The 12,397-nt window shown below is 42.6% G+C and overlaps 1 protein-coding gene across 4 annotated transcripts in view; it reads right to left on the minus strand.

The window, feature by feature from the left end:
• The window catches only part of LOC112571242 (homeobox protein Meis1-like), a 192,403-nt gene that overhangs the window by 136,967 nt on the left and 43,039 nt on the right, over positions 1–12,397 (minus strand). For all 4 annotated transcript variants that reach the window (XM_025250117.1, XM_025250115.1, XM_025250116.1 and 1 more), the window contains 4 exons: positions 11,950–12,173; positions 8,345–8,492; positions 3,097–3,147; positions 94–144 (listed from right to left, as the gene is read on the minus strand). In XM_025250117.1, the coding sequence (XP_025105902.1) occupies positions 94–144; positions 3,097–3,147; positions 8,345–8,492; positions 11,950–12,161 (462 nt within the window). In that variant the 5' untranslated portion in view covers positions 12,162–12,173. The remainder of the gene's footprint in view (positions 1–93; positions 145–3,096; positions 3,148–8,344; positions 8,493–11,949; positions 12,174–12,397) is intronic.

A 12,397-nucleotide genomic window follows, 5' to 3' on the forward strand; every position in this document is an offset into this window, starting at 1 on the left:
CACTTCAGAATTGATCTCCTACCTAATGGGTGGGGAGTGAGAGAGAGGAGACACTAAGAAAGAAGAGAGGAAAATACACAAGCGACATCTCACCTTCTCTAACTCCAGAAGATGAAAACGTAAGACCTGAATAGCTTGTATCATCTGGAATATAAAAAATTATTAAATAATAATTACAAAAGATTGTCATTATTCAAGAAGTAAAATGTCTACTACAGGTAATATAAATAATGTTATTGTTAAAAAAAATTGCAATGAAAAAAAAAACAAAAAAAAAACCGCACATAAAAAGACATGATACTTTCAAAGGTCTGAGAGCCTGCGCATACCCTCAACAAAAGTCCTCTCATTATGCATGCACGCGCGCAAACGCTCACACGCACACACACAAATCATTCCTCTAAGTACCACACCATGAAGAGCCCTACAGAATGAGCGCAAACGACTCTTTAGGTATCCGGACTAGCTAGTTGTTCAACTTTTTGATGACTAGTTCTAGGCACAGCTAATACTAATTGATCCTCGCGCATCTTCTTGGAGGAGGTGGGTGGCTTCTTGGAGATGGGGTGGGGGGATTTCGCACCAAGCTTTTTTTTTTTTTAAATGTTTGCAACTCTTTAAGAACGGAAGCTACAAGAAGGCCAGCGTATGTACGAAGAGAAAGCGGGTGGGGAGGTTGGTAGGGATGGGTGGCCCCAGTTCTTCTCGGCGAAGGAGGTGATGGTAGTTGCAACCGCTGTACGGGAGTTTAAAAAAAAAATCTTTGAAAGCGGGAGGGTTTTTGGAGGCTGTGGAAAATGGAACCGGAGGGACAGGCGGGTGTGTTGGAGGAAGAAAGGTGGGAGGAAAGGGAAGAGTGTTGGCGGGGGGAAAGGCGTCTGCGGCGAGGTTGCGAATTTCACGGCACTGAGGGAGCGGCGGCTTGTTTTCGAGGCGATGGCGGAAACGGTGCGCTATTTGATACAACTCATCAGAAAGAGTGTAAAAACCTGGGCCTCTAGCATTACCATACCCAGATCCTACGCCAATTAAACTTTAATTTATTCTGGTGTTCGCCGCCAAGACGTGAGGCTGGCGGAGGGTTTTTGGCTCCGTGTTTAGCGCTTAACGGGTCAGCGCTTCCGTCTGACCCACAATCGGTTGCTGCGTCTTCGCCCCCTCTTGTCTCAGTCTAGCTCTTGTGGTCCTTCATCTTCTCCTCCTGCTGCTGCTTATTTTGCTGGTCCTTCGCGCTTCCCGTCAGGCGAGGAAACAAATTTCCGAACCAGCGTAGAAACGAGACAGGAAATGCAGAAATCACGAACGCACGGACACACACACAGTCAGTGCAGCTCGATCTATCATCACTTTCCCCTTGGGGATGAATTTTTTTTTCTTACGTGAACCTTACAGCAGACGAGCCCGAATAATGTTCAGGAAGGCCAGTCTAATAAAGTAAGAAAAAGAAAGGGAGGGGAAGACCTCGTTTTCTAGACATGAACTAGTTTTGGTCGTTGTAGTGAAGTGGAGGGTTGAACGAGAGCTGCCGGACACAGACACACACAGGGCACGAGATCTCCGGCAAAGATAGGGGTAGGGGGGAAGCTGGGCACTCCACATCAGCAACGTGGTGCCTCGCCTTCGACTAGATTGGTTGCGCTCTGCCATCTGCTTTACAGTTCCTCGGGGATTGCAGATTTCAATTTACGTGCATGTGAAATGTACGTGCGCGCGCGTGTGATTATTCTGTTTTATTTTTCCTTTGCTAACAACATCAACATATCAGCAACTGTCGAATCTGACGTCAACGCGTTAGGCGATAGTAGACAACGGCTGTGACGTGTGACCGTCTATGTGACCTCTGACACTGACTGCAACTTTGTGGACGCGTGCGCAGGCTCCGAGCCTCGCTAGGGTTGGGGAGTGAGGGGGTTACAGGAAAGAGGGTTCGCGGAGGGTAATCGTTCTGCTCTCCAGTGGTTGCACCTATTCGTGGGATTCGCTCGTCTCATTGGCTAGTCCTAACACGCTGAAATGCACCTCGCCACATCATTTTTATCCCTGAAGTGTTTCTCTTGTCTGTTCTTCACCGGAAACTAGGTCGGTTCCACACTTACAGCCTATAGATTTCTCTGAGGCCGTATGCTGTAACTTTAGAATTTCTACTGCAACAATAGGGCGATCGGATATTGTTCTTTTCTTCCACCAGTACCAGGGTGGTGTACTAACGGACTAACGCACACACAATCGTGGATGTACACACGCGCGTACACACACACAAATATGCGCCAAGGCGCGGTCGTCTCTACTCCCGGGCAGACTGCAAGTAGGGGGATAAAGGCAGGGGGCAGAAACACTGGAGCTATTTTCAGAATTTCCCCAGTGGTACCACGCTTCATTACTGGCCGTCGGCGGCACTCGGCCGTCTACGGTCTCAGTTGAAAACCTGCTGCTTGCCTTCGACGACCACCCCTCTCTCCTCGCAAGGCTTGGTCCCACGTCCCCCTACCGTACCCCGGTCCTGCTCCCTTCCATTTCTCCTCTTTCTTCTGTGCAGCGTTCTTCATCTCCTTCAGTCTCAGTAGCTCCTAAACTCCTGCAACCCCTACCTCCACACCACCACCACGAGCCTTCACACACTACCACACTCCATGGACTTGGCTGAGGAGCAGCACCAGGTCAGACGTAGCCTTGTCATGGCTAGTTATACAAGATGAGTTTGTCAAGAGACAAATACATACTAAGACTTCTACACCACATACGGCCAATCTCCAAAAATAATTTTAAAAAAATAAAAAAATAAAGGAAAAAAGGAAATCAATCTTTCACTTGCATGGTCACTTCTACCCTGAGCATCGGCAGAATCCAGGTTTATCAAAGGCGAGTCTTTATCTACTTCCAACCAGCAGGTCAGCTGCTAAGTACGCACCACATGGGAGTGAGATGGGGTGTGTGTTGGGGGGTGATGATAGGGGGGCTGGCGGGGAGGCCGTTAACTCCGCCTGACGCTCGACGATGACTCAAAGCGATCGATATGGGTTTTTTTTTTTCAACATTTATGCATGAATACAAATATGCACAGGAACATGCACGCGCACGTCAACTTATTTCACTTACCAAACTGTCCAGTTCGTGATTGGCTGAGAAAAGTGGCTTGTCTGATCGAGCCTGTTACCAGGAAACAAACAGTCATTGAAGTCAGGATGAGACAAAAGTGTGGATTAGCAATGAACTCATACTAACAACACTGATAGTTTCCACAATGAAGTCAGTGAAGAATTAAAGAATATTAAAGAATATGAATGTTTGTGTTTGTTACTGCTTAACACCCGGTCAAACAAACCCTCAAACACTATTGTTTAGAGATAAACAGAAAATAAAACAGATTTACTTCATACTGAAGTCTCAATGTCACACTGATGTCTATAACTAAAACCTAAGCTTCTCACATCAAAAAATTTAAAAATTTAGCAACAAAAAAATTTCTGGAAAAGAAAGTGCACACATTTCTGCAGCAACAGCAGCTCGTGCTCTCTCTTCTCTCTCTCGCACACATGCACCCGGCTAAATGGGCAATTAAGTAACGCGATAAGGAAATTAATCAAATCTCTGCTCTTTTACTGCTGTCCGCCACACCCACACAGTGCTGAAAGCGGGTGCGAGAACTGGGAGAGAAATGGGTAGGTGGGGGAGGGGGATACACAAGATGGAGAACACAACAAGGGGGTGGAGGCAAGGCATAGGCTAGGGTAAAAGAAAAACCACGGGTGGGTGAGAAAGCAGAGTTAATTTCATTTAGCTAAAAATATTACAAAGTGTACATCTCTGCACAAGAACAGGCCAAAAAGATGGGTGCAACTTCTTTTATTGGGTGAAGGGAGTATTTTACAGTGAAATGAAATGAAATAATAAGAGGGAGTGTTGTAACACAAAACGCAGACAGGAGGAGACTTATCTATTATTTAGTTTACAGGAAGTGTTTATGGTTAATGTTATTGGATTACTAGCAGACTTTTTCATACACTATCAACATTTAAAGTATTTTAAAGTATCTACAATTTTAAATGCAAACAATAATCAGACTTGACTAAATCAAATGACAATGGTTAAACGATGGAAGTGGTGAAAGTGGTAACAGCTTAAATAAATGTTTAAAAAGTAAACATTCCACACTTGTTTATATTTTAGTAAGTCATTTTTTATCACCTGGCATGCTATGTGTAAATTTTTTTTTATCACTTGCTCTTGTTTTTACTGTTAGGAAGAGAATGGAATCTTTAATTACTATCCCTGTAAAAGACTTTAAAAATATAGCAGCCTCCATTTTACAATTTTTTTAAGGGTAGGAGGTAATCTGCTTTCAGTGTTGTGAGCCAATGCCCAGACCTTTGCATGTCTGGCTGAAAGAAACCCAGCAGATCAGCTGCAGTTGATTTGCCTGAAGTCAATTTGATTTTACAACAGTCAACATGCCCAACGTGCAGCCAAACTAAAAAATAATAGTATTTATTCCATGTAATTACTTCCAGTATCAACAAAATGCAATAAGGCAGTATCTAGATAATGCATAAAAATGCTCCCAGTCATCCTACAATAAAACAGCAGAAAAGAGTCGATACTGACAAATTGTGTGGAGGGTCCCTCTAGACATTCAGCAATATCTGCTCACAAGGGCAGTGTGAAGCAAGCATACACAAATGGTTTTGTGACAGCTTTCTGTCAGGTTGTAAGCGATAAGTGTAGTTGTTGGAAATATCTTTATTACAACCTTATCCATTTGCATCTCTGCGATGAAATTGCAGTACAAGTAATAGTTGTCAAATTTGATTTTTCCACGTTTTTGTGACTAAAATAAACCGCCATGCTAAAAATCTCAACAAAAAAATTTCCTCAATTTATTTCTTCCTGTTTATTTTATAACCTGTAACCCTCCTTCAAATCTACATCATAACAGAATATTATTTCATCTGTCCAATTCTTGTAGCTTTTCTTTTTATCCAGTACTTGACTGCAAGTTGCTAGAATTCAGTATCTGACTGAAAGTTAGTTAAATGGATTTTTAATGTCACCTAAGTTATTGAAACTTTTTGTTTTAAAAATACAAAAAAAAGGAAACAACAAAAGTCAAAAACTGCCTCAAATCTTTAGTTTCTGGATTTTTAACCCTCGCCACAACTTGTCATCTTTTTTTTCAGCTTCGTTTTTCTCGTGTGCAGTGTCTACCTCCAGGCTGAATCCCTCCCCTACCCACCCTCCTACCCAACCACCATCTCTATTTTTATCTACTACAATGGAGGTAGTTATAGAGAAACTTATAGCAGACTGGGACACACACGAACAAGTGAAGGTAAGCATGCGCGTACACACACTGACAGACACACCAGTAGCCAGGGACTCGCTAGTCTATTCCGACAGAGATGCTACAGCCAGGGCTCTGTCTTCCGTTATCATCGCCACATCGATTGTGACACGGCAGCGGCGATAAGCTGTAACGACCGTATCGGATAATCAAATCACCACAAACGCAAGTGCGTATTGGACCCTTGTCTGGGGGCCGAGAGAGGGGAAGGGCCGCCATGGCACGCGACAACACACTTGGTGACGTCTGCAACCGATTCTTGCTGCACAGGAAAGGCCAGCAAACCTCACTGAGATTCAATTTTGCCGCCGTTTACATAAGAGGGGGTTACTTTGAAAGGAGACACTTGATTTGGGGTCGGGGTGTGATGTTGAGAGCCGCTACTTGATTTTTTGTTGTTATTTTATTTTTTTTTCCCTCCTGAACGCTACTGTCATCCACTTCCATGTGGTCATTTTGTCAGTTCTTTGACTTATCTGATCAAAGGTATGTAGTCTCGATAAAAATAAAAAAACAACAAATTTCATTCAAATTCTGATCACTAATAAACATATTCAGGCCTTTCCGTTTGTTACTAAGATTTCAACTGAACTAGCAAAGAGATACTCGATTTCTGTTGGTCAATTTGTCGACATTATTTACAAGCTTGAAGACTTTTAAAATTTTGTTTTGACTATAAATTTTCCAATTTCTTTCGAAGAAAAAGATTTCAAGTTAACATTACCCATTCTGTCCACATTTACTAATATTGCAATAATGACAACAGTCCTCTGGTCGACTGCTGCTCCAAGCTTGCTTCCTTCGTTTTGAGTTTTCGGTCGTCTGCTAAGTCAGTGCTGCCATCTGTGGTACATGCACTCAAAACATTTCGTTTTATGAGAAATTAAAGATGCGGCCCTTGAAAACTGACCGCAGATGAGGAAGCCGGCTGATTGGCAAGCCCGAAATACCTCGTGGAGACAAATGTGGCTGTCAAAATTAAAATCAGTCACACTAGGTGAAAATGCCAGAAATGCATTTAAACGAAGCTAGGCGAGAGGTTTTCGTTAGCACTGACAGCTCGTCAGACCCCAGTGATTGATGAGTCTGGCCACAAAAAAAAAAAAAAAAAAATCCTGTCCACCCTTATTTCATGATGTGCGAGTGCTGCCTTCGTTTCAAGCACAACACCGTTACTAACCGAGGTTAATAGGTCTGCTAGCTCTTGATAATGAGGTCTTCTATTTAAAAAAATTACTTTGTTTTCAGTGAATGACTTTAACTTCAAATAAAAGATAATAACATATTTTACAATTGAAAACAAATTTAAAATTAGGATGTGAAGAAAATCTACTTTTAAAGGTAAAATAAACTTTATATCAGGAAATATAAAAATGTTTTCAAAAAGAAAAATGCACTACAACTGCAGCAAACTCCAAGTATGAAGATGTACTGTACCCAAAGCTACATAAAAATACCAGTTGATCAATCTGTTTAAGTTAATTTTGCTGCAATAAAACTCACGGGGATCACAGGCACTGGTGTAGTCTAAAGAAAATGGTAACCTAAATGCAGCCACTGAACTAAAGAAATTAATTTTTACCGGCAGCTGTTTTGATTAAGCCATGGATCATGTGACTGAGTAAGAGTGAATTGTACCACAAAAATCGCCCCTTCTCCCTGGGGAAAAGGCAAAATTGTGGAACTGATATGTTTCACTCTAGCAGACTTATCTTAAAAACCTTATCTGCTAGTCAAGATGGAGGCCAGTGTAATTTCCAGCACTGCCTATTGGAAGCCTCATGGTCCAATAATAGATGCACTACACTGCTTCTAACATTATGAAAGCAAATTTATTTTACATAAACCTCCTTTGGCGAACGTGGCATTAAAGATAGGCAGACTGTAACTGACAATATACTGCAACTGTTATTGTTCAACATCACTGCTACCATCTATGTTTCAATGATAAAAGCTACTAGCTTTATGTAATGTAAGCAATATTTTTTTTCAGTTATGATTCCTGTACATTCATGCAACACAACTGTACATGTTTGTGTAGGCATGGAGACATGCAAATGGACAACTACATTTGTCCTTTCATTTTATAGCAATAATGAAAAAAGAAATATGCATACTTTGTAAACTGAATTTTAAGGACAAATTTTGCAGTGGAAACAACTGATGGCAACAACAAAAATAGAACTGGGAACCCAGTCAGCTTTAAATAGACAAAAACTTCCATAAAGGTGTATGACAAGTTCTCTGTTGATGGAGAGGGAAGGCACTGTGACAATTAGAACATAAAAAGCCAGACAACAGTGTAGATAAGCGGCTGATAGCCAATTTATTTGTGTTTACACTGAAAGCCATAATGAAAAAGGCCAAAACAAAAAGAGGAAGATAATCAGTGGCAGCAGGCTACCACAAATGCAGAAAATTATTGCATTTGAATTACTCTTGCTATTTCAGACGGTGTCAAAAAACATTTGTTTTTTGGTTTTAAAACTGGTAAAAAATAATTTCTTAGCACATTTTACAGCTTACTTTGTTCAACCTTCTTGTATGAAACCCATCATTTTCAGCTTGGAATTTTAAGGTCTAAGTCCTCAGTGCAATATCAGCAATTGATCCATCATAAAATTTTATTTAGGGAACACAAGTGTACTTTCAAGAGACCCTACACTCATATGTTGAATCCTACTTAACAAAAGGCTTAAATGTATCTAGAAAATTATTAAAATAACTTTAATACAGCTGTAGCTTTTCTCAAGCTATTGAAAACATTGAGAAAGTTTAACAAACAAAAAAATTGTTTAAACCTGATTTTATGTTTTAATTTTTTTTTAATTGTTTGAGATGTGCAATGTGAGAAAAGAGGAAAGAGATGGTAGGGAGAGAACAGAGATGATAATACCCGACAAAGAAAAGTCTGTGAATGTTGATGAATAAAAATTGTAAGACTGCAAACAATTTTACAAAAGAAACTGTCAGAAGAAGTGAGTCAAAATGAAATGTTATACGTACCAACACTTGCTTGCTGAACACAGCTATATCCTCGTTGAAAGATTCTGAAGAACACACATCGCCGCCTGCTACCCCGGGTTCCCGCGGGGTGCACGTTGCCAATTCACATTTTTCAAATATCAAAGCCAGCAAGGGAAACAAAGGGTGACTGAAACAGGACAGAAGGGGAGAAAACTAGGAGAACAAGCCTGACATTGTCTCAGTGGGGCGATTACACGGACAAACAAGAACAATTGTGACATAGACAAGACATGATGATGGTGACAAGGATCATGTGTGTGTGTGAGCGCGTGCGCGTGGGACGTACACACGGACAGGACACCCGTGGTTGGTGACAGGTCAATCACCGTGACTGGGGTATGGAATTGTGTGGCAGGTGTGAATGCGGGGGTAGGGTGAGACACCTGTCACAGATGATGGCCAAACAGTAGTCCCCTGCACAATGTTTGGGTCGGTATGTCCAGAACATGGCAGAAGTGTTGATGGGTCATTGCGTGGATGACAGCGATGATCACGCCTGACATGACAGTGAGGTCTGTTCACCAGTAAACTGCTGAGGTGAGTTAGTATGGTCCGATGGTCTGTGCCTAAAACCATCCTCCACTTGCATTCGGCGAAATTCCCTCCCACCCACACACACACCTCAACTTTGTTTTGCTTGAGAAAATTCCTATTCAAATATCCGTCTTGGGGAAATGGGTTAACTTGCACCATTTTATCCGAGGCGGGATGTAGACCTTTCATTATTATTATTCACGCTTGCTTCACAAAGGTAATTACCTTTTCATTGTCCCCATCTTTTACATACACACACGCGCACACCGAGTATTCAGGTGAGGGGGAGAGAGAGAAGATGGAAAGAACCGTGGGATCTACCCGTTTGCAGAGGCGGGAGGAAAACAGATATTTAAAAACCAAAGAAAGAAACAGACAAGAAAAAAAAATACAGACGGAGAAACGCAGACAAAAAATAAAAAAGGACTGAAAGGAAAAATAAAAAGCCAGCCGGTAAGAGAAAAGTTCCAGTCTCACAATGCCAAACAAAAAACAAAATTGTTGCCAACTTGTAACCAAGGAATAGATGTGGCAACGGCAAGAGGGTAGGTAGAGGAGGCTGGGGGTATGTGATGATGCCTCGTGCGCCATTGCTCCCGCGTGCAGTCGGCAACTGGAGACGAACATTATTATCGAATTGTTTCTCGAGACGCCATGACATCACCACGCGTCTGGCGGGTGGCGGGCCTGTGGCAATGTGCTGCTGGTCCCTCCACACTGCAGCAACAACACCAACTCTTGTGTGGGTTACACAGTCGTGAAAACACCACCTAGGTCCATGTTGCTGTTGTGTGTGTGGTGGGAGGGATTTTGTCAGTGGAGGAGAGCACAGCCGAGGGGTTAGAATGTTTACATTCTGCTGGCGTCCATCTCCGCGTTTTTCTCAAAACAAACTGCCTTTCCTATCCTCACAATTCTTCCAGCTCAACTTTACTCTTTGTACACAATTGTACAGACAAATGATTATGTCCTGGATTAGGGATACATGCGACTATGTTCCCAAAAAATCTCTTAATGATCCTAAAACATATTTGAAAAATATCTAGTTAAGAATGTCTGTGAAAGTTAATTTTTCATTACAGGTCTGGTAATTTGAATTGGCCAGAGTGAATTAAAACATAGTTACATATTTTTAAAAATTATTTACTCTCTTGTACCTGATACCCGTGCCATCTACCAACCCATTCCACGCTGTGAACAGAATTGAAATGGTGGTGAACACAATAGGACAGGTGAAAGGAGCAGAATTTTGTCTCTACCATCGTCAGACACGAGAAACCCTCGTTGCATGACAGCGCGTGCACAAGACGAGCTTTCTGTTGCTCTTCACTCGAGCATCGTCTCCCCAAGTGCGAGAGAAATGCCACCAGCTGAAATCCGAGACCTCGCAGGCCGGTCGTCAACGCTACCCGGGGTACAAGACGCCGGGAGATAGATCTCTCGCGAGATACCACGATTAAAGGCGGAGGATTGCGGGCAAGCGGGTGGTGGTGGCGGGGGTGTGTCTCGCTGCTCACCTGTCCCGTGTCATTAGCGACTCGGCATCCACCTCGGTGGAGGTTCCACCTCACCTGGTCATGCCGTGTGGATCAATGCAAATTTTGTTGTTAACTCACCCCCTCGCCCTCTTTCAGTCGACTCGCACCCGACCGAGCTCCAAAATACGTAAATAGTAAACCTGAGGGCTCGCTACACCCCGCATTTTACAGCTGACACAGAAACCCACTTTTCTGTTTTTCTCCTCCACGTTACTTCGTCTCTAGGACTGGATAATAATACCACTCTATATATCTAGGTATAAAATGTGGAGAATAATAATAGTACCTTCATTTATAAATATATTCACACAGAAAATAATCAAGACAAATTCTAGCCCCTGAAAAATGGGTGGAAATTGGACTATTCAGTTTTCGAGACACCAAGATCTGCCGATGACAAATCCAAACAAAGGATCGGAAGGAAAAATAAAAACAAAAATATGTAACTTCACCTTCACCTCTAAGATAATGCTTACACCACAATGCCCTGTCACCGTGGCTCACACGCTTTTAAAAACAATTTCCGTTGTGGTGTTTGTTTCGTTTTTTTTTAACAGAATTATTTTGAATCTGCCGATCAACTGCTCACCACAACCAGGTCTCACTAACTTCCTTTGCGACAGTGCACCACACCAATAATCCATTTTACTCTCTGATTTCACTTTTCAACTTCACGTGATCACGCACAGGTATGACATTCATGTCTTCCAGGGTGAATTTTTTTTTCTTCCAAAACTATAAAATTTGCACACCTCTATCACATCCAATCCGATTTTTAAAAAGCCAAAATATGCCAAGTTACCCACTGACCGGTTACGGAAACAAATGTTTTCTTGTTCGAAACAAGCAGGTGAAGGCGGGGTGGGTTGTTTATGAAAAGGTCAGTAGCTTCTTGCTCCATAATTGTTGCCAATATTTTCGTTCTGCGTGTTATCCTCCAAATCCGGATCTCTTGCCTGGTGCAGTCTTCACGGGGATTTGCTCGTTTCCGCTGTACCTGTGGCGGGATCGCTGGGCGGTCTGTCAGCGGGCGCCGACAAAAGAATTGTGTGGGGTTGGCTGGGAGATCTTTCAAAATAACTACATGCAGGTGTCTCGTCCCTGCTTTTCCTACACCTGAACGCTGCTGCAATCTGTGTTTGAGTGTATGTGTGAATGTTGTGTGTTGAGTGGGGGGGATGGGTAGGGAGAACACAGGTGTTGACATGTGAACGCTGAACAACACAAACGACGGTACATGCACGTCCAACCTGATCCCAAACAATGCTCTTCTCTATGCCAACTATTTTCGCATCCTGTCACTTCTTTAAACTGAACGCATTTCATGGCAAATCTTCAAGCGTCTGCTTCTTCAACACACATGCAGACACCCGACAAAAACTACATTTCCACAGAAAGAAGAAGGAATGAACTCTTTCTTGGCAGCGCGAGGACTGGCCGAGCTCGACTACACGGCGTTCACACGTCGAGCACAGGCAGGGCGTGCAGCGTCCAGTAGCCATGGAAACTTACGCGTAGATGGAGTCCTTGTCACGTTTGATCTGCGAATCCTGAGAGGAGGTCATCACTCCGGACATGGAGGAGGCCGACGTGTATGGTGGATACTGGTGGAGGGCTGACGCGTGGTTGAGGGCTCCGGCGTGTGAGAGCGGGTGCCCGGACATGGTACGGTGGGGGTCGTACATTCCTGGACCCCCGTCCATAGTTCCGTAGTGGGCAGCCATCTCGCCGTCATACTGTAATTAAAAAAATTATTAAAATAAATGCTATGGCAGAAATGACACTGAATAATATTTCATATTAACTTGTTCCTGATTAATCATGCGAAACGCTTTTTAAATTGCAAACCAATATTGTTAAATGTCAGAGATTTTTTTTAAAATTTCATTCCGTCACCAGTAAATATTTTATGTGCTAAATAAAATATTTTATAGGACATTGTTTTGAAAAATTGGCAAAT

This window comes from Pomacea canaliculata, linkage group LG8 (assembly GCF_003073045.1).
Source record: "Pomacea canaliculata isolate SZHN2017 linkage group LG8, ASM307304v1, whole genome shotgun sequence".
In the NCBI taxonomy this organism is placed as follows: domain Eukaryota; kingdom Metazoa; phylum Mollusca; class Gastropoda; order Architaenioglossa; family Ampullariidae; genus Pomacea; species Pomacea canaliculata.